At 62.1% G+C, this 23,296-nt stretch overlaps 5 protein-coding genes across 8 annotated transcripts in view; 4 read left to right on the top strand and 1 right to left on the bottom strand.

Moving 5' to 3' along the window:
• SIK3 (SIK family kinase 3) overlaps window positions 1-14,587 on the top strand; it is a 70,525-nt gene extending 55,938 nt beyond the window's left edge. For 2 of the 4 annotated variants that reach the window (XM_066564518.1, XM_066564515.1), the window contains exons 15-25: window positions 886-1,029; window positions 3,657-3,807; window positions 4,531-4,656; window positions 4,970-5,055; window positions 5,713-5,822; window positions 6,431-6,767; window positions 7,003-7,889; window positions 11,415-11,578; window positions 12,279-12,411; window positions 12,494-12,661; window positions 12,974-14,587. In XM_066564518.1, coding sequence (XP_066420615.1) covers window positions 886-1,029; window positions 3,657-3,807; window positions 4,531-4,656; window positions 4,970-5,055; window positions 5,713-5,822; window positions 6,431-6,767; window positions 7,003-7,889; window positions 11,415-11,578; window positions 12,279-12,411; window positions 12,494-12,651 — 2,296 coding nt within the window. In that variant the 3' untranslated portion in view covers window positions 12,652-12,661; window positions 12,974-14,587. The remainder of the gene's footprint in view (window positions 1-885; window positions 1,030-3,656; window positions 3,808-4,530; window positions 4,657-4,969; window positions 5,056-5,712; window positions 5,823-6,430; window positions 6,768-7,002; window positions 7,890-11,414; window positions 11,579-12,278; window positions 12,412-12,493; window positions 12,662-12,973) is intronic. The other 2 variants (XM_066564516.1, XM_066564517.1) reach the window with 1 other exon arrangement.
• Window positions 14,588-15,614: 1,027 nt separating this feature from the next.
• Window positions 15,615-17,143, top strand: APOA1 (apolipoprotein A1). Its single transcript, XM_066564338.1, has 4 exons — window positions 15,615-15,690; window positions 15,820-15,875; window positions 16,086-16,239; window positions 16,320-17,143. The coding sequence occupies exons 2-4, from the start codon at window positions 15,833-15,835 to the stop codon at window positions 16,915-16,917; spliced, it is 795 nt and encodes a 264-aa protein (XP_066420435.1). The 5' UTR covers window positions 15,615-15,690; window positions 15,820-15,832; the 3' UTR covers window positions 16,918-17,143.
• A 418-nt stretch (window positions 17,144-17,561) lies between these two features.
• Window positions 17,562-18,869, bottom strand: APOC3 (apolipoprotein C3). Its single transcript, XM_066564388.1, has 4 exons — window positions 18,256-18,869; window positions 18,092-18,151; window positions 17,849-17,975; window positions 17,562-17,751 (listed from the first exon to the last, which is right to left on the bottom strand). The coding sequence occupies exons 1-4, from the start codon at window positions 18,791-18,793 to the stop codon at window positions 17,655-17,657; spliced, it is 822 nt and encodes a 273-aa protein (XP_066420485.1). The 5' UTR covers window positions 18,794-18,869; the 3' UTR covers window positions 17,562-17,654.
• Window positions 18,870-19,258: 389 nt separating this feature from the next.
• On the top strand, window positions 19,259-20,603 carry APOA4 (apolipoprotein A4). Its single transcript, XM_066564387.1, has 3 exons — window positions 19,259-19,322; window positions 19,431-19,557; window positions 19,648-20,603. The coding sequence occupies exons 1-3, from the start codon at window positions 19,274-19,276 to the stop codon at window positions 20,573-20,575; spliced, it is 1,104 nt and encodes a 367-aa protein (XP_066420484.1). The 5' UTR covers window positions 19,259-19,273; the 3' UTR covers window positions 20,576-20,603.
• Window positions 20,604-21,192: 589 nt separating this feature from the next.
• APOA5 (apolipoprotein A5) lies at window positions 21,193-23,207 on the top strand. Its single transcript, XM_066564297.1, has 4 exons — window positions 21,193-21,302; window positions 21,864-21,919; window positions 22,009-22,117; window positions 22,235-23,207. Exons 2-4 carry the CDS (start codon window positions 21,871-21,873, stop codon window positions 23,205-23,207), a joined length of 1,131 nt encoding a protein of 376 aa, XP_066420394.1. The 5' UTR covers window positions 21,193-21,302; window positions 21,864-21,870.
• Window positions 23,208-23,296: the final 89 nt, after the last annotated feature.

Below are 23,296 nucleotides of genomic sequence, written 5' to 3' on the forward strand. Positions count from 1 at the left end.
CCCTGGGCAGGGGCTTCAGCCCCTCTCTGCCAGCTCAGCCGTGCCAGGAGCAGCAGGCAGGCAGCAGCTCTCAGCACTGCCTGGCCCTTCCTCACATCCTTGCCGGAGCAGAGGCTCCGAGTTCCTCCTCCCCGATCCTTGGGGGCTTTGCAGGAGACCCGCAGCTCTTCTCCAGTGCACAGCAGGCTTTTGTTTAAGCTGTCACCTCCCAGCTCAGGTGTGGGAGGCAAGCCCAGCCCTGGTGCTGGTGGCTCCGGAGGGAGCTGCTCGGTTCCCGTTCCCTGCGCATCCCGGGCCATTCCCGACTTTGAGCAGGGACTAGATGGCGCACTTGGACCGGGCTGGCACAGCCTGCCTCAGCCCAGCCCTTCCTCAAGCTCCTCGGGCAGCCTTCCCCTGCTGGGACAAGGTGGCCACTGCTGGTGGCCGGAGCCAGGGTGGCCCAGGGTGGCTCTGAGGAGCCGAGGCTCCCGGGCAGAGCAGCAGCTCTGCTCTGTGCCCAGCTCCCGCTGGGTTACCTCTGCCCGGGCTGGGGCACAGGGCCAGACCTGCTCTGCTGCAGTGAATGCCCACTGAGGGCAGGTGGGTATTCCCAAAGGGACATACCAGCATTCCCCTTGAGGTGAAACGTGGCTTTCCTGCTGGGAAGAGCAAACGGCTCCTCTTTCCTTCCAAGGCTGGCAGTGGAGCAGCAGCAGCTGCAGCTACATTTGTCCCCAAAGCACTGGGGAGCCAGTGCTGTGACAGGCATGGGCAGCATGTCCATGGTACGTTCTGAGCACTGCACAAGCTTCTTCCTTCCCGTGTTCTCTGGGTTATCTAACACTCCCTGTTTTCGGAGTACTCCCATCAGTCTCTTATAAAATGTGCTCCTGCTTGTTGCAGATACTTGGCAAATAGGTCAAAAAGGCACACTCTGGCCATGACCAACCCTACAGCTGAAATCCCTCCAGACTTGCAGAGGCAGCTAGGACAGCAGTCCTTCCGACCCCGGGCTTGGGCTCCACACCTGGGACCCGACCAGCACCGGTGAGTAATGGCACCGGCCGGCCGGGCAGCTTGCTCAGGAACCCTGCCCAGGTGGCCCTGGAACGGAGCACTGAGGACATCCCGCTGGCAGGGAGGGGTGAGGAGGAGGAGGAGGAGGAGCAGGGACAAAGAGCAGACCCACAGAGCAGAGGGTGTCTGACCCCCTGCCTGCAGGGACCAGCAGGAACCAGCTGGCTCTTCCCTCCAGTCCCGCTTTTGTGGCTGGAAGTGATTGCTGCAATGGCTGCCATCACAGAAATATTGGGAATAAGCTATTTTTTTTTTTAGAGGAAAGCTTTTCCCTGTGTAATGGTAGGCATCGAAGTAGCACATTTGCTACAGAACATTTTTGGAGGCAGATGCAGGCAAAAGATTGCACCAAGAGTCATCCACAGCAGAGCTTAAAACCCTCACTGTTCTGCACCAGAGTTGTGTGTTCTGACTGCAAAGTCTCTGTGCAAAGCTCCTCAAGAGTAATTTCATTTCTCACCTGAACCCTTGATGGGAATGATGTGAGAAAAGGAATCTGGGTGGGGAAGGAAAGAAAACCAATCACAGTGTTTGGGAAAGAGGGAACTTTTGAATTAGATCTAAATACACTCAGGATGTGTGGGAGGGACAGTCCTGGTGAGGCGTTAATGTGACAGAGCCCTCGTCACAGCAGCCAACCGGAGATGCTAATGCCACAGAGGGAGCTTAAATTCCTCTGAACAAAAAAAAACCCTTCTAAAAATGCTTGAAAATGCTCTGACACCTCAGTGCTAGGAGCAAACCATCTGCACACTGGGGTTTGCTGCCTCTTGGGAAAGCAGTGGCTGCCAGGCCAGGCTGGTGCTGCTGTTCAGCCCCTCAGGCAGCTCACAGTGGCAGGCTTGACAAAGCCCTTTTTATTGGAGCCAGAGACCTGCTGAGCTGAGCACTGATGTAATCAGCAGGGACAGGTGAACTCTGAGCAGACTGAGACAGTGCTAGTGCCACGCTGGAGCTGGAAAGCCAAGATAAGCACCTCTCTGCCCTCAAGTTATTCTTCAGAGGTGCCTCGGGGATGGGAAGAGCAGAGGGGAAACATTTCTAGGGCCACAGCTTGATAGGAAGAGGAGTGCAGCGTGCAAAACAAGCAGAATGTGCTGTGTCCTGCTTTCAGGATTGCTGCAAATCCTAAAGGTAAGCCAAGTCCCTCACGCACGGCAGGAACGGAATTTTTACAAGACTTTAAACACACTTACCCTGTAAATAACGTTGGTGTCACCTCTGGCTCTTGGCTCTGGAGTCCTGAAGCTGTTGCATCATGAGCAGGGTGGTATCTGCTCCTTCCACTCTTGGTGTTGTAACGTGCTGTGAGCCTGTCCTGTGTTTTTCCTGTGAAATCACAGAAATTTCATCTGACCACGGTCTAAACACAGTGTTCCACAGTGAGTTCATTACATACCTGGCACAGAAATTAGCAGTCATTGTGTAAATAAACCACATTATTGAACGGCAGGTGGGTTTTATTTTAGCCCTTAACCTATTTTAAGCCATCTTATGTGTGTTCTTATTTGTCACGTTAAATGTCTGAAAGCAGAATTGAAGTCCAGCTGTACAGGGAAGTGCAGCTGTTCTGCCTTGCCCACACGGGTTTCAAAAACTCAGCATGATTTTATCTGTAGCTTCTGCTTTCCACCAATGCAACAGGAGAACAAATGGATCAGGATAATGGATGGGATGGCTTCAAAAGGCAGGAGCACGGCTCTTTCCTTGGAAGGAAGCTGAACTGTGTCCTCCCAAGGCAGAGACAGGGACAAAACAGAACCCACCCTGCTGGAAGTGGTGCAGCATCAGTCACCTTGTGACAAGGGGAGCTGGAACAGGCCCTCAGAGTGACCTCTGGACCACTCCAGCTGCAGCCAGGCAGGCTCCTGCTGCGTTTGGTGTCAGAGGTGCTGTAAAGACCATGTCTCCATGACCTTCTCACACACAAAGGCTGCTGCTGGAGCCTGTGCATTAAATGCTGCTTGCTGGGTTCTGGAGATGGCATCTGCAGAATATTTACAAAAGAAATCCTTTAGTGATGGGAGAAAATCCTCCCTGCGAGGTGGGGAGGCCCTGGCACAGGGTGCCCAGAGAAGCTGTGGCTGCCCCATCCCTGGAGGGCCGGGTTGGACAGGACTTGGAGCAGCCTGGGCTAGTGGAAGGTGTCCCTCCCAGCCCAAACCATTCTGTGTTTCTGTGATTTGCACAGAAATCGGGTTCCAGAGATAGCACTTGCCCGGAAGCCATGAGGGCAGGCAGAGTCCCAGTTGTTTATTGTGAGGCACGTTGTGCTGAGTGTCTGCCAGGTTATCTCTGCTCCTGATAACACAGATGGCACCTGATGGCAGGGCAGGAGCTCAGTGATAATGAGGATCCCCAGCTTCGGGAGAAAACAGCTCCTGAAAAAAATCTGGCTCCCTCTGATGGCAAAGAAACCTCATTGAGAAGGGGAAGTGCTTGAGGTGCCTTGGGCACAGCTTGGTTCAGATGTGCCCATTCTGATTGCCCAGTGTGGAGCACCCAGGCAGCTGGGAGGCTGGTGGAAATGGAAAGCCTGTGCTGCAGTTTGTGTTTTGGCTGGTGTCATGTCTCTAACCCCTTCCCCCTGTGTTCAGTTCTATTTACAAGGACTCCAACACTCTGCACCTCCCCACCGAGCGCTTCTCCCCGGTGCGGCGCTTCTCCGACGGGGCCGCCAGCATCCAGGCTTTCAAAGCCCACCTGGAGAAGATGGGCAATAACAGCAGCATCAAACAGCTTCAGCAGGTGAGAGGGGGCTGGGGGCCCTCAAAACAGCCTCCACAAGGAATTCTTACTGCCTCGGTCTTGCTGATTCAGGAGGCAAAAGAGGAATCTTCACACGCTGGGGCTGTTCCTGCCCTGTATGACTGCAGCAAACCCTGGGTGTCCTCTGGATGTATGAGCTGTTCACCTGCAGTTGGGCACCTGGGGGCATTCCTGCCCCCTCTTTTCTGGGGAGAACCATCATGCTGTGCCCACCCATGGGTGTCCTGCCTGTCCCACCAGCACTGTCAGACGGCAGCTCCTGCTCTCCCACATTTCCTCTGGCAGCAGTTTGGGGCTGTTCCAGGGTGTCCCAGGAAAGGGCAGCTCCTGAGTGTGTTGTGGGATATTCCCTGCACAGCCAGGCACAGCTTGCCAATGGCTGGAGCAGGATTTGGCCCCAGGACAGGCCTTTCCTCTTGCAGCAATGGCACAAATGAGATGCTCTCCTCACCTTGAAGTGTCGTTCCCAGAGCTTGCTGCCTGCATTAAGGGAACACAGCAGTGCCAGCTCAGTGTCACGTGCACCCGTTGCTTTCCTGGCTTTTTGCCACGTCCCTGCACACCTGATTCTGTCAGAGGGAATGGATTAGGCTTGCTTTGCCAGCTTTTCTCAGAGGGGTGGGCTGCAGAGCGTGCCATTCCCACACAGCAGGGTACTGTGCACCAGAAGGTCATTTTTGGGACGTGCTGGATTCCTTGCAGGAGTGTGAGCAGCTCCAGAAGATGTATGGTGGGCACATGGATGAGAGGACGCTGGAGAAGACGCAGCAGCAGCACATGTTGTACCAGCAGGAGCAGCACCACCAGATCCTTCATCAGCAGATTCAGGTAGTGCAGCCCGAGCCAGAGCTGCTGAAGGCTCAGCTCTGTTTTCCTGTGTTGCTGCAGACACAACTCGTGAGCAGGTCCCGGGGGGATTGAGGGAGGGGCGTTTGCTGGGCTTGCTGTAGCGGGAAGGCTGAAGGATTTCAGCAGAGATGTTTGCACAGCTGCTGTGGTAGCTGTGGCAGCCAGGGCTGCAGTCAGGGACTGACACTCAGTGAATCTGGATATGTCCTGCTTCACCCAGCAGTGTTTCTAAATTTACTGACTGAGACATTGACTGCAAACACTTCTTGTTTTCTTGTGGTGCCTGGTTCAGGACTGTATCCGGCCTCCCCAGCCATCTCCACCCTTGCAAGCTCCATGTGAAAACCAGCCAGCTCTGCTCACTCACCAGCTCCAGAGGTAAAGAAATGGCTTTAGGACAGCTCTGGGTTTGACTCTTCCTGAAGCCCAGGGATGAGCTGACACACTCAGGAGAGGCCAGGCTGAGTTGGAGGTTTATGGAGTCAGAATGACACTGCCACTTCCCAGGTGAATGTGCCTGGTCCTTTGGGCTGGATTTTCTCAGAAGGACTTTAGAATCAGAGAAATCTGATTCAAAGGCACAGACCTGCTTTGAGCAGAGGATTGACAGTCCTGGCTTTTGAGTGGCTTGAAGCTCTCTCATGCTTCCTTGGGTGTCTCACACCTTGCCAGGCCCTTGGTGAGCTCAGCCTCCCTGCCCTCAGCACCCTGACTTGTGGGTGAGGGAGGCTGAGTTACGGGAAATGACAGCAGGGTGTCTCACCAGGTGCAGTGACTCAGGAGGTGAGTCTGCAGTGTCCTTGTCCCCAGGTTTCTGTGGTAGCCACCAGCTCATGCTCACTCCCTGTGTGATTTGGACAAGGGAGGTGGCTCTCAGAAGAGAAGCCAAGCTGCAGAGACCTTGGGATCCCCAGCAAGGGCTCGATGGTGTTTATTTTGAACAAGACACGCAGTGTTTGGCATCAGTTCTCACAGTTGAGACAGCATCTTGACAAGGAGCGGGTCTGGTGAGAAGGTGCTTGTTTCCCTGCGTAGGTTACGGATCCAGCCATCCAGCCCACCCCCAAACCACCCCAGCAATCATCTCTTCAGGCAACCCAACAGCAGCCCGCCCCCCGTGAGCAGCAGCGTGCTCCAGCCCCATGGTAAGCAGTTCTGGGAGCTGGGCAGGGCCGTGGGATCCCATCAAAGCCTGCAGGAGCAGCCTGGGGTTGCCAGGGCTCCGTTCCCCCCCAGCCCAGGCCCTGCACAGTTTGCTGATGATGTAAAAGGTTCTCCATCTGGCAGCAAGGGCTGCTGTTATCAAGAGCTCAGAGAAGCTGCCAGCTGGAATGTGCTGTCAGGTTCCTTGTCACAAGATCCTTACTTATCTCTCCCGGGGGTGGGGAGGAAGGGCTGATATTCTCAGGTTTATGCAAATCCCTGTCAGCTCCGCAGAGTTTCTGTTTTGGTGCAAGGGGCTCTGGCTGTGACCTTTGCACGCTGGCACAGCATGACAGAGCACCCATACGGACACATACTGGGCTCCCAGCCTGGCCCAGAGTCATGGAATGAATCACAGCATCACAGCCTGCTTTGGGTTGGAAGGGACCTTAAAGATCATCCCTCTCCAGCCCCCTGCTACAGGCAGGGACACCTTTCACTAGCCCAGGTTAATCCAAGCCCTGTCCAGCCCTTCGGGGAACGGAGCAGATCTCGCTCCCAAGGCTCACCCTGGGCCGGCAGAGGTGCTGAGCATCTTTGTTCCTTGCAGGTGCTGCCTCCCAGTCCCAGTTCCAGGGGATGCCATCCCACAACACGATCTTCCCGCAGTCGGGTAACTGTTCTCCTCCCCCGGCCATGGGGCTGACGTGCCTGGCCCTGCAGCAGCAGCAGCAGCAGCCCCAGCAGGTCACCATCCAGGTGCAGGAGCCCGGGGACATGGTGGGCAGCAGCCTCCTGCCCGGGGCCTCCCACGCCCGGGGCATGTCCCTGAGCCCCAGCGCCAGCCAGATCCAGATGCAGCACCGTGCCAACCTGATGGCCTCGCTGAGCTACGGCCACCGGCAGCTGTCCAAGCAGCTGAGCGCCGACAGCGCCGAGTCGCACAGGTGAGGGCCCCTCCTGCCTGCGGGGCTCGGGGCAGCGGGGAGGGGCAATGTGAGACACACTGTCCTCGCCACTCTGCCCTGTGCTTGTGCTTGCTCCCTTGCTGGCCCTGGGAAGGACCGGCTGAGCCAGGCCAGGGCTGCTGTGCCGCGTGCCTGGGGAAGCCCCTCCGGTGCAGGAGCAGCTCTGGCTCCCTCTGAGCAGCACAGTCACTCGTCCTTTTCCTTGTCCTTGCAGTCTGAACGTGAACAGGTATCCCCCCGCCAACTACGACCAGGTGCACTTACACCCCCACCTGTTCCCGGAGCAGCCCCGCGTTTCCCCCAGCAACTACAGCCCGCCGGGAGGGGTGGGGTTCCCTGCAGCCCAGCAGGCTCTGAAGGTCCCACAGCTTGAGCAGTACCCCAGTTTCCCCCCGAACGCACATCAGCAGCAGCAGCAGCACTACACGGCATCGGCACTACAGCAGGCACTGTTGTCCCCGACCCCGCCCGACTACAGCCGACACCAGCAGGTACCACACATCCTCCAGGGACTGCTCTCCCCCCGGCACTCGCTCACGGGGCACACGGACATGCGGCTGCCCCAGGCAGAATTTGCACAGCTCATCAAACGGCGGCAGCAGCAGCAGCAGCAGCAGCAGCAGCAGCAAGAGTACCAAGAGTTGTTCAGGCATATGAGTCAAGGGGATGCTGGGAACATGGGCACCAGCATGGGACAGAACCTCTCGGAGCGCCAGTCATTGTCTTTGCCTTATCAGAGTGCTGACACGTACCACCCCCAGAACAGCCCCCAACATCTCTTAAAAATCAGGGCGCAAGAATGTATCCAGCAGGTCCCTGCCTCTGTGCCACCGCCACCGCAGGGATACGGACACCAGCCAGCCCTGTTCCACTCGGAGAGCATGGAGGAGGACTGCGCCTGCGAGGGAAACAGGGACAGCTTTCCTGACAGTAAGAGTTCAAACACATTGACCAAAGGTTGCCACGAGAGCCCTCTGCTTGTGAACGCAGGAGGGCACGGGAACCCCGAATCTTTGCTAGGAACTGCTAACCCCGCGCAGGAGCTGGCAACGCACCAGTACAGGCATCAGCCCGCATTCAGGAATAAGGTGCCCAGCAGAGGTAAGGCTCCCTGCTGCCCGTGCAGGCCAGCTGTCTGTCTGTCAGTGCAGGCCAGCTGTCCATCTGTGCCAGGCACTCACCTTCCTGCCCAGGACGCCGTCCCACCCGGCACACCAAGGGTTTCCTGACATGCTCTGCATAGCACAGAATTACCAAGATTCTTTCTGGCTTTTGTGGCCTGAAGTAAATTGCAGGCACAGCCTCTGTAATAAACAGGGTTGAATAAGGAAGGAGCCCCATGGGCTGCTTCCCTTGGGAATTTGACCTACTTCTGCAGGCAGGTAAAGACCAGGGCCCAGCTTGGTGCCATCTTTTCAGGGGTGCTGCATGGTGGCCACAGATTTATTCTTGTTGGTGATGTTCCCCATCCCCTGTAAAGAGGGGATAGGAACAGCTCAGCTGCCAGCACACCCCAGCTGTGGCAGTGCAGCCATTTATTCCTGCTCTTAAGCACAGACCCTCTAGCCCAGGCGCTGCTAAAGCTCCCACAAACACACAGTAACAGTGTTGGTCAGTGTCCCGTGGCTCCAGCAGCCTCGCAGTCTCTCTGGCACTTTGGGAAGCAGCAGCAGCAGCAAGATTCTATCCCTGCTTGAACTGGGAAGGGTGGATTCTGGAGAGAGTGAGTTTAAACTTGCCATTAGGATCTGAAGACCTTTCCTGCTCCTTGGAAGCAGCTGCACCTTTGCTCCTCAGTGGCTGCTCTGGCAGCCCTGGGCTGTCAGAGAATTCCTGCCTGAGCTGTAATCACAGGCTCCTCTGCAGGAAAAACACCCCTTGAGCCCCTTGCTAAGAGGGCTTTGAGGAGAGGCTGAGTGGGCAGATCAGTATTCCCTGCAGGACTCGGGGCGCTGGGCTGCAGCCACCGGCTGGCCCTTGGCACTCGGGGCCCTGTTGCGGAGGAGCTGTGTCCAGGGCACAGGAGGCCCAGCTTTGTTCAGGGACACAGCACGGGTTTGTTGGGAAAGTACCGGGCTGGAATAGGCTGGCTCGGAGGGCTGAGTGGGGCTGCCAAGCCCTGACCCCCCAGAGCGTGGGCGGGGGGCAGGGACAAGGCTGGGCTGTGCTGAAATCCTCCTCAATTCTGAATTCTCTTTGCTCTCAGAGCTCTGCTTCCCTGCTCTGCTTGGAGTGGGGGGAATCGCCCCAGGCTCAGCGGAGATTGGAAGCTCTGGAGGGGTGTTTGGTGTGAAATCACGAGTCTGAATCTTGTCACTGAAGCCTGGTAGATGGACAGTGAGGTCTGCTGAAGTCAGAAGCCAAATCTCAGCCCCCACACTGCTGGTGCAAGGACTGGTTACACAAAGGAGAAGGACTTTAGACTGCAAGGCCTTGTAAATGAGTAAAAGCAAATAGATGTTTACAAATAGGCTTGTGTAAGCCTTTCTGACAGGGCTGTTTGTAGTAAACTATGTCCTGGGATGCAATTGCTTGTACCATTTTCCCTATGGCCTCCATAACCCACTTGGACTCAGGCCTGCGCTGCCTCAGGTCCAGGCAGAGTCACCTCAGAGCTTCCCAGGTACCCTTACCTACAGCAAATCCTACACCCCTGGGCTTTCCTGGTTTTGACCTACACCAAATCCTACATCACTCAGTTTTCCCACTATTCACCCACACCAAATCCCATATCCCTGGGCTTTCCCACTACTGACCTACACCAAATCCTGTATCCTGGCTTTTCCCACTCTTTTCCCTAGACTGTGTGATGAGGGTACAGTTTGAGGGTATCTTCCCTCCCTGCCTCAGCTCCCCAGATGGGTTTCCCTGGAGCAGAGTGTAGTTTCCCTGTGGCTGGGGAGTGTCTGTGCTTCCAGGGGCGCGTGCTAATGCTGATCACACAGCTCTGGATGTCTGTGCAGCAGCTGCCAGGGATGGCAGCCGGGGACCTTGAGAGCCGACCAGATCTGTTTGGGATGTGACTGAGCTGCCTGTGAACAGCCCTGCTCCAGTTCTGCTCCAGCGTGGCCGTCCCGGGGCTGGGAGCGCTGCCCATGGGAAGCCTGGGCTGGCGGCAGCGCCGTGCCAGCGTCACATGCCACAGGGACACAAAGGATGTGGGCATGAAAGGCTCTCCTCTGCAGGGCTGGGGGTGTCAATTCGGGCTGTCTGTCCCTTGCTCTAGAGCAGCATCCCCAGAGGTGAAGTGCTGCCATGGGGAAGCAGCTGTTTTTGTGTCCTGGCTCATCCAGGCCGAGGGAACTCGTCACCCACAGCACAGGGGCTGGGGCCGGGGCTGTTTGTGGAGCTGGAGCAGCAGGCTGCTGGCCCCAACCACTGTTCCCACAGTTGGAGCAGCATCCCAGGCCGTGTGTGGGTGGCACTGATCCGCTAACATCTGTTACCTCATGTTTTCCTTCTCTCTTTTCCGGGAAAGCTGACTGCTAACCGCACGTAACCCCACGGTTGTGCAAAGGAAGGGGGAGGCTGCATCTCTGCCTGCCCTGGGACAGGGCTCCAGCAGGAATGCCACATTCCTGATGGAGGAAGGGCCCGGGGAGCAGTGTGCTGCCTGTGCTGTCCATGCTCTGCCATGCTCTGTCCATGTGCTGCCTGTGGGCAGCGTGGGGACCGCATGGGATGGGGTCCCACTTGAATTCTGCTGAATTTGTGGACAGATTTTGGGACTGCTCTGCGCGGGGGCAAGCATGATCCTTGTGGGTCCAGGTGGGGATGTTCTGGGATTGTATGAGATCTCTTTGGGGAGCAGTTTTGTGGCAGTTGCAGTGTCAGCTGGGCCGTGCAGTGTCCCAGCGCAGCAGGACATCACTTCCCACTGGCCAAAGCCCTGGGAAAGCTCTGGCTTTGCGAGGGATGTACCTGCAGCTGTGTCACCTCGGGGCAGCTCCCCAGCGCTCGGGCGTTTGTGCTCAGCAGGGTCTGCACTCAGCGAGCTCAGCCCCGATGGAGGCTCCTCCATGGCTCAGGACTTTATCCAAAACATCGTGTACTTGATGATGAGAGGCTTTGCCAGATAGGAATGTGGCCTTTGCCCTCAGTCACAAGAGCTTGCAGTGCAGATGGACTTTGCCAGGCAGAGCACTCGTGTGCTCCCGCAGCCAGATTGTGGGAGGGCAGGGAGAAGTCATCTGATAAAAGTGAAGATCCTGGCCAGCTCTTTCAGCAGGATTATGTTGCTTACAATTGCCAAGGGGCCCTGCTGGAACATCCCGTGTTGGAGGCTCCCCCAGCTCTTGTGTAACAATGTGGGGGTCGAGCTGAGGCTCGAGGGGAAGGCAGAAGTGGGAAAGGGTCTGGTTCCTGTGCTCCTGCCCCACTGCCTCCAGCCTTAGGCTGCTTTTGTAGACCTGGTGGAAGGCAGCTAGCATTGGGATCTTTTGGGATATTGATGGGAGGGAGAGGCCTCTGTGAGTGCAACTGGGGGCACTGGTGCTGCACCACTGTAACTGGAGCAGCCGGGGGTCCTGTCCCTGCTCTGCCAGCAAGGAGCGTTTGTGTGTGGCACAGGAGGCTGCAGGTTCCTTGTACTAACCTGTCCTTTTTCTGTCCTGTCTGGTTTTCAAGAGTCCATCGTAGGGAACTGCATGGACAGGAGCTCCCCTGGCCAAGCCATGCAGGTGCCTGACCACAACGGCCTGGGCTACCCCGTGCGCCCCTCGTCCAGCGAGCACCCGCGGCCCCGCAGCCTGCAGAGACATCACACCATCCAGAACAGTGATGATGCCTACGTAGGTGCCTCTGCCTGCCAGGTCCCTGCTCTGAAACAGCCTGGCCTGCCCTGCCCCACACAGGGCTCTGCAGACACAGCCAGCCCAGCTGTGAAGGAGCTGGTCAGGGTAGCCCAGACCTCAGTGCTCTGTGCCCTCTGGGGTTTGGGGTGCTGGGGAATGTCCTGCCCAAATCTGGATGTGGGCTTTGCTACAGCTCCCTTCTGCTGTAGGTGAGACTGTCAGCTTCAGTGGTTCAGTGGTGCCCAGTGACAGGACAAGGAGCAATGGCCAGAAACTAAAACACGCCAAGTTCCACCTCAACATTAGTAAGAACTTTCCATGGAAGTGGCAGAGCACTGGAACAGCTGCCCAGGGTAGGGCCGGGAGTCTCCCTCTCTGGAGACATCCCAAAACCAGCCAGATGTGTTTCTCTGTCACCTGCTCCAGGTGTCCCTGCCTTGGCAGGGGTTTGTGCTGGATGATCTCCTGATCATCCTTCCAGCCCCAGCTGTGCTGTGATTCTGTTAGTTCAGAGGCATTTGGACCATTCAGTCCATCCTCCTGTTGAAGGGACAGGCTACACCCAAGCTGTGCCTGATGTTATCTTTCCCAACCCTTGCTGAAGGTTTGCAGAGGCTCCCTGGGCACCCTGCCCACGGGCAGATGGGGAACAGCAGGACCCTGAGCTCCCCCTGAGTGTGTCCTGCCGTCTCCACAGGTGCAGCTGGATAACTTGCCTGGGATGAGTTTGATGGCAGGGAAAGCGCTCAGCTCGGCCCGGATGTCGGACGCCGTGCTCAGCCAGTCGTCGCTGATGGCCAGTCAGCAGCTGCGCGACAGGGACGGCGAGGGTGAGCAGGGGAGGGGCCTGGGCAGCCCCTGGGGGAGCCGAGTCATTGCCACGGCTGCTGAGTCTCCTCTTTGCCCTCCCAGAATGCGGGGAGGGTTTGGAAGGTCAAGAGCACGCGAACCTGGGCGACGGCAGCCAGCACCTCAACACCTCCTGCTACCCCTCGACGTGTATCACGGACGTCCTGCTGAGCTACAAGCACCCGGAGGTGCCCTTTGGGATGGAGCAGGCAGGGGTGTAACCAGGAGGGAGTGAGTATCCCTGTGTCCTTCTCTCACCACACCACACCTCGGGCCTCACTCCCATGGGTCGCCTTTCCTGCTCATGCTCCGGTGCTGGGGTTGGACCATCCACTCAGAGCTCCTGTGCTGAAGCTGTTTGCTGTGCCCCGTGTGCCCAGGGACAGCATCCCTCCTTCCAGGCTTGTGCTGCACTCAGACCCCTCTGCACAGCAGGGTCTCTCTCCTGGGGCAGGGTCAGGAATGGCCTGGGAGTGCTGGAGGGCTGTGGGAGGAGATGTGCTGTTCTGGTGTCCCCTGACATCTTCTTTCTCTCTCTTGCAGGGTTTGTGTACAGCTTTGAAATGAAAAGGTCCATTTTAAACCAACAGTATCTAGCAGCATTGCGCCAAATTGCCATAGTATTTCTGACTAACTGGAATACCATGGCCCCCTTCCTCATCCTCACTTCATCCAGTGTGTCGTTCCTTTGGGTTCTTTAATTTCTGCCACACTTGCCTGTAACTCCAGCTACATCCAGAGCCCTGAGCCCGACACGGAGGATCGGCCTCGGCACCGGGGCTGCTCTGGGGGCTGGCCCTGCCCGGGGCCCCACGCCGGGCTGAGCCTCCCTGGAGCCTGCCCTGGGCAGCTCCAAGGGGGCTGGAGCCGCTCCTGGATGGAGGCCACGCTCTCCTTCCCCCCTGTCCTCTGCACTGGGGGGTCTGGGCCTGGCAGGGCCCTCCCCACCCCGGTGCAATTCACTTCTTGTCTCACCTCTGTCTGCTCTGTTCCCTCTCGTGTGTCGGGGTGCTGACAGGATCACCCCTGCCCTGCCCTCCCTCCCCTTTTCTTTCCAAATCTGCCACGACTTGGGGTTTTTTCTTTTCCTGGCTAATGTAGGGCAGATGGATTTTTCTTTGTTTCCTTCGCTTTTCCTCCCGATCACGTAGGAATTGTTTTTTTTGGTAAATGTTGTTTTATTATTATTGTTATTAATAAAAGGCAAAAGGAATTTCTGTTTGAGAGAAATTTTTAACTAGATTCTGTTCTATATGAATTGTGACTTGCACCTTTTGTTCAAAGTATTTTATTTCTTTTAATGACATTGTACTTGTGACTGGTTTTCTCTCGTGCCAGTGGCGACAGTGGTAATTCTCCTTTTACAGTCGGGACGTGCAGAGGTCTCTTCTTTGTCCCTTTTCCATCCTTTCCGTGGTGGATGGAGCGGGAGGCCCCCCGCCCCGGGGCTCAGGAGCACGTGGTGTCACCCTTGCCTTTGGGACTTGACAAGCTCCAGCTCAGACCCTTCTTACTGACATTTTTTCCGGAATATTTTTTAAAACTAAAGGAAACATCGACCCAGCCCTCCTGACTTTGCACAGAAGGAAGTGTGAAACCAGCACGGCAGAGGTGACTTTGCTATCCTTACCCCGTGCCTCTTCCCGGCCTCCCCTTCTCCGGGAGAAGACGCTGACAGCTCTGCAATCCCGAGAGTCAGAGAGGAGGGAAGGAAGCTCCAGAGCCCGGCCCCGCGGGATGGAGCGGGAAGGGTGGGGAACGCCGAAAGCCTTTTGCTCTGTCCCTTTGGTTCATTTTCCTTTTGTTTACATGACACTGTATCCTGGGAGAGTCGCCGGGCCCCCCCCAGCAGCAGCTGCCCCGCAGGGCCGTCACCGTGCCATCCGCAGTATCACACTTTTTTTATCATGGCTTTGTATTGTAGTAATCAATACGCGCAGTATATGTTGAATGTATATTAATATACTTTGCTATTATTTCTGTTTTTTGGAAATGTCAGAAGTATTTTTTTTTCTTCCTCATTTATGTTGGACTAAAAACGGAACAGGAAAAAAAAAGTTTCAGTAAATCTTCAGTCCATTTTTTGTGGGTCACTTGCAACTAGTCAATTAGTTGGACAATGGGATCATAACAAATAAAACCATGATTATGATCTTCCCTGGGCTCTTGTTTGCCTTGTTGCCCAACACCAAAGTTCAAGGGGCGGCAGCTGCTGTGTCCCCAGCCCATCCCTGGCGCTGTCACTTGCCCGGGTCCCCAGCAGCCCCCCTGGCCGGGTTTCCCGAAGCCCCCCAGCACCCGCAGCCCCCTGCAGCCGGAGCCCGGCTCGCCGTGCGGGCGTGGGGACCGGCAGTGCTGCCGATCGGAGCCTGCCCGGCATCTGCTGCCCTGGGGCTTTTCCAGCTGCGGGCAGGGTCCTGAGGGTCTCAGGGAGCTGAGCTGTGCCTGCAGCACCTGCGGTGGCAGTTCCCGTGCGATGCCCTGGCGCTGCCCAGCGGGCTGGCACGGGCTGAGGCTGCAGGGAGTCGGTGCCACCCAGAAACGGGAGCATCGTTCCTCTGTAGCAGCTGCCCTGGCGGTGCCAGCCCTGCGCAGCCCCTGCAGCCCCTCTGGGGACACGGCCCCTCTCTCCCCTTGCCTGGCCGGGCTCAGCCTGATTCCCGTGCATCCCTGCACTGGTGGCAGTGGGACAGGGAAGCTCTGGGGCTCGGGCCGAGGGCGGTTTTGTGGCGGCCGTGCCAGTGCTGGTGCCTGCTCTGAGCCTTCCCCTTCCCCTTGCCCGGGTCTCCAGCGAGGGCCGGCGTGGGCGGGCAGGGGCTCCGCTCCGGGGACCTGTGAGCTGGGGACACAGCGGGGAAAGGGGGTGACGTGAGCGGCCCCGTGAAGGACGGGGCACAGACCCGCGGCCGAGGCGAGGGGTCCGGGTACGGCAGGCCAAATCCCTGCGGGAATAAACCTTGTCCCCGGGCCCGCGGCCAATCCCTGGGGGCTGCGAGGGGCCCCGGCAAGGCCAGCGGGAATCTGGGTCACCGGGAGCGTAAACAGCTCCTTGGCCGGCGAGGCGCGTCCCGCGGGGAGCTCCTGTTTGCTCGCCGCCCCTGCCAAGCCGCGCTCCGCGGCGATGCCGCGATCCTTGAACCCTGCGCGCACATCGGGGGCCGCCGCTGGCTTATCTCCGCGGAACTGCCCCTCCGGCATAAATAGCGGCGGCGGAGCCCCGGCCGCTCAGACGGGACGAGCAGCAGCGGAGGAGAGAGCTGGTAAGAGCCCGGGCTGCCCCGAGGAGCCGCCGGGACAGAGCGGGACCCCTGAGCAGGGCTGGGGGCTCAGCCCCGCCGGGCTGGCTCTGCCCCGGCTCCCCGCGCCCAACTCCCTTGCTCTGCCCGCAGGTCCAGCGCGAAGATGAGAGCCGTGGTGCTGACCCTCGCCCTGCTCTGCCTGACGGGTAGGTCCGGCCGGGGCTGCGGATCCCCGCGGGATGGAGCGGCACGGGCGGGACGGGAGCGCCGCTGGAAGCCGCCGCTTTCCGAAGCGCTTTGCTTTGGAGCCGGGCTGCAGCCGAGGGGCTCCCCGGTTCCTCCCGAGCCGGGCAGGACCCCGGCAGGGCTGGAGCCGTCCCCGGGCGGCGTGTCCTGAGCATCGGCTCTCTCCGCAGGCACCCAGGCCCGCTCCTTCTGGCAGCACGATGAGCCCCAGGCGCCCCTGGATCGCCTCAGGGACATGCTCGATGTGTACCTGGATTCCGTGAAGGCCAGCGGCAAGGAAGCCATTGCCCAGTTCGAGGCCTCCACCGTGGGCAAACAGCTGGAGTAAGTGGGGGGCGAGTGGCGGGGGGCTGGGGGGGCCCGGGCGCCGTGCGTGACCTCCCTCCCTCCCTCCCGTCCCGCAGCCTGAAGCTGGGCGAGAACCTCGACACGCTGGGCGCGGCCGCCGCCAAGCTGAGAGAGGACATGGCCCCCTACTACAAAGAGGTGCGGGAGATGTGGCTGAAAGACACCGAGTCCCTGCGCAAGGAGCTGACCAAGGACCTGGAGGAGGTGAAGGAGAAGATCAAGCCCTTCCTGGACCAGTTCTCTGCCAAGTGGACGGAGGATCTGGAGCAGTACCGCCAGCGCCTGGCACCCCTCGCCCAGGAGCTGAAGGAGCTCAGCAAGCAGAAGGTGGAGCTGCTGCAGCAGAAGCTGACCCCGGTGGCCGAGGAGGCGCGGGACCGGCTGCGCGGCCACGTCGAGGAGCTGCGCAAGAACGTGGCCCCATTCAGCGATGAGCTGCGCCAGAAGCTGAGCCAGAAGCTGGAGGAGATCCGGGAGAAGGGCATCCCCCAGGCCGCCGAATACCAGGCCAAGGTGGTGGAGCAGCTCAGCAGCCTGCGGGAGAAGATGACGCCCCTGGTGCAGGACTTCAAGGAGCGCCTCACCCCCTACACCGAGAGCCTCAAGGCCCGTTTCCTCAGCTTGCTGGAGGAGCTCCAGAAGACCGTGGCCTGAGCTGCCGGCCGGCGCGGCCAGGGACTGACCCCAGCCCCGCTCCGCCGCTGCCCCGGGTGCTCCCTGCCCTGCCCCGGGCACTTCTCCTCGGGGGGCTCTGGGGACAGGCTGCAGGAGCCCTAGGGTGTCCTCCCCGGAGACCCCCTCTTCCCCTAGAATTCCCTCCCCAGCCCGGCGTCGCTCTCAGCTTTGCCTCCCTTTTGAGAAATAAACTTGACTTAAGTTATTGGAGCTCGCTCAGTCTTTGCAGTGGATGCTGGAGGGGGCAAGGGGTGCTCTGAGCTGGGGGTACTGGGGGATCCAGAGGGACTGGGGAGACAGGGAACTGCTGAGGGGTGCCCTGGGCTGCTGAGGGGAGCCCTGGGCTGCTGAGGGGAGCCCTGGGCTGCTGAGGGGTGCCCTGGGCTGATGAGGGCTGTCTTTGAGTCCAGCTCTGCCCGAGGTGCAGCTGAGCTCAGCCCCACACAGGGCACTGGGTGTGTGGCACTGAATGTGCAGGAGTTTTTTGGAGCATCACCCGGCTCCTGCCACCCTGGGCACCCTGACACGGCCGTGTGTACCCTGGTGCTGGTGTCTGTCCCAGCCCTCCCTGCCCCTGCGGGTCCCACTCCTCCCGGCCAGCCCCCAGTGATGGCAGCACAGCGTTTGCATCAGCCCCGCTTTATTGAGAGCACCGCGACACGGGGGGGAGCCGGGGGTCCCCAGCCCCGACGGAGCCCGGGCAGCCCCTGGCGAGCCTACGAGGCCGGAGTCTTCTTCAGGAGCTCGGCCAGCTGCTCCTTGAGCCACACCAGCCGCTGCTTCGCCAGCTCCGCGTTGTCCGACAGCCACTGCCTGCACCGGGAGGGGAGAGGAGGGCAGGGGGTCAGCGCGGGGCCCTGGCCGGGTCCCCGGCAGCGGGAACAGGGACAGGGCTGGGGTTCGGGGGCACCTGGCCTGCTGCGCTGCCTCCGACTCCCGCACCCTGCTGAAGGCGTCCTTGGTCATGGCCGAGACTTTCTGGGCCAGCTCCTGCACCTTCTGCACCAGCGCCTTCGGCTCCTCGGACGTGTCGGCCCCTGCAAGGGCGAGCCTGGTGGCACTGGGAGCGCGGGGTCCCGCGGCTGTGCCCCCCCCGTGTGCCCCCATCGCCCTGAGCCCCCACCCCTCCTCCAGGGCAGCCCCTGGCCCTTACTTGCTCCCAGCGCCAGGACGGCCGTGCAGGCGAGCAGGAACAGCAGCGACGCCTTCATGGCTGGGGAGAGAGCAGAGCGCACGATGTGGGGCACGGGGGGGGCACGGGGGTCCCGACCCCATCCCCTTCCCAGCACGGCCCTCGCCGGGGATGTCCCCACTCACCTGTGCCGGGCTCTGACGCGGGGGCAGCCCCGGGCTCTCTCTTTATAGCCTCCCCACGGCCGCCCGGGGGATTCGTGCAAAGGTCAGGGCAGGGCGCGGGGGGGCTGCAGGGGCGCTGCGTCCAGCCGAGAGTTGGGAAATGCCGCGGGACGGAGCTGCTGGGGCCCCGCGTGTCTGTGCGTGTGTGCACACAGCCGGGCGTGGGCACACGCGTGTGCGCAGCCAGCGCGCTGCCCGCGGAGGGGACAGCCCGGGCACGCACGGCACAAGGGTGACATCCAGCGGCCCTGTCCCCGGGCACATCACCTCCGGGCACCGCGAGGCTCTTCGGACCTTGGCACTGCCCCTGCCCGGCGGGTCCCTGCCCTGCCCGCCGTGCCCTTTGCCCGCAGGGGCACACGGCCGCGGCTCCGCTGTGCCCGGGGCTGGGCCGGGGGCTGCCCCCGGTGCGTGCCCAGAGCCCGATGCCCACGGCCGGGGACACGCACGGGTCCCTGCAGCATCCCCAGCCCCCGTGTCCTGTCACACTGCCACCCATCCCAGGTACTGCCCTGCCAGCACTGACAGAGCCACTGCTGCCTCCACCGAGCACTGAGGTGTCCCCCCAGCCCAGGCCCTGTCCCCAGGAGGGGCTCGGTGGGTCCCCCACCCCTGTCTGTCCCTGTCCCCCTGCTGGGGGCCGGCGGGGCCGCGGGTGATGTCAGGGCCCTGGGTGATGTCAGGGCTGCGCACACGTCAGGCACTTCCACGTTGTGACCGACTAAAGTCCAAGCCCTTGCTGTGTCACAGCCTGCGTGGAAGCTGCAGGAGCCCTCGGGCTGCATAAATAGTGCTGGGAGCTGCCGGCTCTGCAGCTACCGCGGCACTGGCAGCACAGGTGAGCAGTGCAGGGGCTGCAGGGAGCCAGGAGGGAGCCGGGAGGGAGCCCAGCTCTCCATGGCCTCTGGCTGGGGGCTGCTGGTCCCTGGGCCTTCCTTCACCTCTCTCTGTGCTCCCGCAGGAGTCCCCAGCCCTCAGGATGGCGCCCAAGGCGGCCGCCCTTGTCCTACTTCTCCTGGCGATCTCAGGTGAGGTGTTGTGCGGGTCCCTGGTGCCAGCAGGGCGGGGATGGCAGCGTCCCCGCTGTCCCCGGGGGGATGGGACTGTGTGAGCTCTGACCCCAGCACCCCCTGCAGGCTCCCGGGCTGATGTGAACCCTGACGAGGTGGCCAGCGTGATCTGGAAGTACTTCACGGAGCTGGGCAGCAATGCCAAGGACACGGCGGAGCAGCTGCAGCAGACCGAGCTCAGCAAGCAGCTCAAGTGAGCCCAGCCTTGGGACCGGGGGGCTCGGGGGGCAGGCAGGGCCCGGGGGTGGGGGCTCACAGGCCCTGACGTGTCCCCTGTCCCCAGCACCCTGCTGAAGAGCAACCTGCAGAGCATCAGCGCCTACGCCGAGGACCTGCAGCAGCGCCTGGAGCCCTTCGCCATGGAGCTGCAGGCCAAGCTGGCGCAGGACTCGCAGCGCCTCAAGGAGCAGATCCAGCGGGAGCTGCAGGAGCTGCAGGCCAAGCTGGCGCCCTACGCCGACCAGGTGCACCAGCAGATCGGCACCAACATCCGGCAGCTGCAGGCCAGGATGGGCCCGTACGCCGAGGAGCTGCGCTCGCAGGTGGATCTCAGCGCCGGGGAGCTGCGGCGGGCGCTGGAGCCCTACGCGGCCGAGCTGCGGGAGCGCCTGCAGGACAACGCCGAGAGCGTGCAGGCCTCGCTGAGCCCCTACGCCGAGCGCCTGCAGCGGCAGATCGACGGCGGCGTGGAGAGCGTCAAGCAGCGGCTGTCGCCCGTGGCGGACGAGCTGAAGGCGCAGGTGGAGCAGAGCGTGGCCGAGCTGCGGCGCGGGCTCAGCCCCTACGCGCAGGAGGTGCGGGACGGGCTGGAGCGGCAGCTGCAGAGCCTGAGCGTGCAGATGGAGCGGGCGGCCGAGGAGCTGCGGGCCCGCCTGGCCGCCAGCTCCGAGGAGCTGCGCGCCCAGCTGAGCCCGCTGGCCCAGGAGCTGCGGGAGGCGGCGAGCGGCGACGCCGAGAGCCTGCGGCAGCGCCTGCAGCCCCTGGCGCAGCAGCTGGAGCAGCGCCTGGGCCAGAGCCTGGAGACCTTCCGGCAGCAGGCGGCTCCCTTCGGAGAGACCTTCGGGCAGCAGCTGGTGCAGCGGCTGGAGGAGATGCGCGGCAAGCTGGACTCGGGCGCGGCCGGCGTGGAGGATCACCTGGAGCTGCTGGAGAAGGAGGTGCGGGACAAGGTGGCCGCTTTCCTCAGCACCGCCGCGCCCCCTCAGAACTGAACCGCCCCGCCCCGCCAGCCACACACGTTCCAAACGCTCCTGGCCACTTGAAGTGGCAGAAATAAATCTCCTTGTGATGCACGTGCTGCTCCGTGTCCGTCCTTCCTTCCCGCAGCATCCCCCTGTCCATCCCCCCCTGGGGTGGGGTACCTGGGGCACCTCAGCTGCTCCGAGGGGGGAGCGTCACCCAGAATCAGCAGGGAGAGGGAGCAGAGGTGGGGTCAGGCGGGTGGGAAGTGCCTGTGGCGGCCGCCAGGTGAGCCCATGGGCGAGCCCCGGCCGCGCTGTCCCCGGAGCACAGCTGGGGACACCCAGGGGGGCAGAGCCGCGGGGTGCGGCCGAACACCCGCAGCGCGGGGTGGGGATCTGCGGGTGGCGGACACTCGCCTCGTCCCCGCGGCGCAGCAAGGGAGCTCGGCGGGTCAGCGACAGGGGAAGGGGCCTGAGGCGCTCTGCCGGCGGGACGGGACGGGACGGGACGGGACGGGACGAGGTGAGGCGCGGCCAGCGCTGCCTGGAGCGACCTCACGTGTCGGCGCAGGCCGTGTCGGGGAGGGAACCGCGCGGACTTTGGTGCCGCAGCAGCGCTGCCGCCCGCTCGGCGCTTCACCCCGACCTTGGCCCCGCAGCTCCGGTGCCCGGGCTCGTTCCCGGGAAGAACCAAGGCGGAAAGGAAAGGACTCGAGCGCGGCGGTGACCGGCGGGAGCGCGGCCTCGGAAGGGGAAGGTGCGAGCCCGACCCCGCTCATCCCCGCCCGCCCCGCACAGCCCGAGCCGGGCTCGCCCTCCCGCACCCACCGCGGGGCTCCGGGCTCCCTTTGCGTCCCGACAGGAGCGGCACCGCTGTCCCCGTCCCGCGTTCCCCGCGGGATGCAGCGAGCGGCGCCGGGCCCGGGGGACAGCGGCCCCCAGGTCACCTGCCCGGACCTCCACGTTGTGTTTACACGGAGTGAGGTCCAAAAAGCCTTCCCGTCCCAAAGCCGCCTTATCGGCCGCTCCTCGAGCCTACATAAGGGCGGGCAGCGGCCGCCTCCGGGCGGGAGGGACACGGGAGGCGACCCGAGCCAGGTGAGGGGCGGGGGGCTTTAAGTCTGTGCGGCCGGAGGAGCTGGGCGTGACTCCAGCGGGGCAGCCGAGGTGTTCCGGGACTCACAGGTGTCATGGGGAATCCCGGGGGTTTTTAGGGGAGCTGCGGGTGTCCAGGGGACCCCAGGTCCTTGCGGGGAGCAGCGAGGGGCCGTGCAGCCCCCCGTGAGCACTCGGACGGCTCCTGTCCCCTCTCCCGCAGCCCGAGCATGCTGCTGAAGGCCGCGCTGCTCCTCTCGCTCCTGGCCGCCTGCCCAGGTGGGTGCGGGCCCGGGGCGGGCTCAGGGGTCCCACCGGGGGCTGCGGGGGCGGCCGGGCAGCAGCAGCAGCGGCGCTCTCGCCCGCAGTGTCCCCGGCCGAGGCGGCGCAGAGCGGGCTCTGGCGGTACCTGAGCCAGCTGACGGGGGACAAGGACAGCCTGGAGCGCGGCCACAGCAAGCTGGGCAGCGACAGCACGTGAGTGCCGCGCCCCGCTCCCCTCCGGGCCCGGCAGGGCAGGGCCCGCGGGGGGAACAGCGTTTATTGGGATGGGGGCACGGGGGGGCCGCGGTCACTCGGGGCTCTCTCGTGCAGGAACCTGAAGGAGAGCATTCAGGATGGGGTCAGCTCCATGGGGGCCTTCCTGGAGAAGCTGTCCCCGCTGGGCAGGGGGCTGCAGCCCCCCCGGCTGTACGAGGACCCGGCCAGCCTGCGCAAGGCCCTCCGGAGGGAGCTGGACAGCCTCCGCCTGCAGCTGTCCCCGTACGTGGACGAGGTGCACCAGCAGGTCGGCAGGCAGCTGGACGAGCTGCGGCAGCAGCTGCGGCCGCTCACGGAGGAGCTGCTGGACCAGGTGTCCCTGCGGGCCCGGGAGCTGCGGCGGCACCTGGTGCCCAGCCGGGAGGTGGCGGCGCAGCTCCTGGACGGCGCCGACGAGCTGCAGCGCTTCGTGGCTCACTACGGCGACAAGATCGCCTTCCACACAGAACAGGTGAAGGACATCTTCCAGCCGTACGCCGAGCGGCTGCTGAGCGAGATCCACCGCAACGTGCAGGAGCTGCACCGCGGCGTGGCCCCGCACGCCCGCGCCAGCCCCGAGCAGCTCAACCAGCACATCCAGGAGCTGTCGGCCAAGCTGACCCGCAACGCGCGGGACCTGCACCGGCAGATCCAGCGGAACCTGGAGCAGCTGAAGGCCAAGCTGAGCCTGTACCCCGGCGGGGCCGCGGCGCCCCCGGGCCGTTCCCGGGAGGCGCTGGCGCGGGAGGTGCAGCGGCGCGTGGAGGAGTTCCGGCGGGACACGTACGCGCAGATCCGGGCCTTCACCCGGGCGCTGGACCAGGAGACCGAGGAGATGCGGCTGAAGCTCAGCGCCCGCCCGGAGCCGCCCGAGGGGCCGCTGGACGCGCCGCCGCCGCCCGTGGAGGATCTGCGCGCCCAGCTGGACGCGCTATGGCGGGACCTGGCGCTGAGCCTGAGCGAGCGGGGCGGGGAGGGCCCCGGGGGGGATCCCGGGGAGGGTCTCGGGGAAGGGCCCAGTGCGGGCCCGGGGCAGCTCCGGCGCTGAACCCCAATAAAGGCGCCGCCATCGCGGCCCGCGCAAGTCACATGATCCGCCCGAGCCACGTGACCCGTTACGTCATCTCCCCGCGCCGC

This window comes from Molothrus aeneus, chromosome 22, assembly GCF_037042795.1.
Source record: "Molothrus aeneus isolate 106 chromosome 22, BPBGC_Maene_1.0, whole genome shotgun sequence".
Lineage (NCBI taxonomy): Eukaryota > Metazoa > Chordata > Aves > Passeriformes > Icteridae > Molothrus > Molothrus aeneus.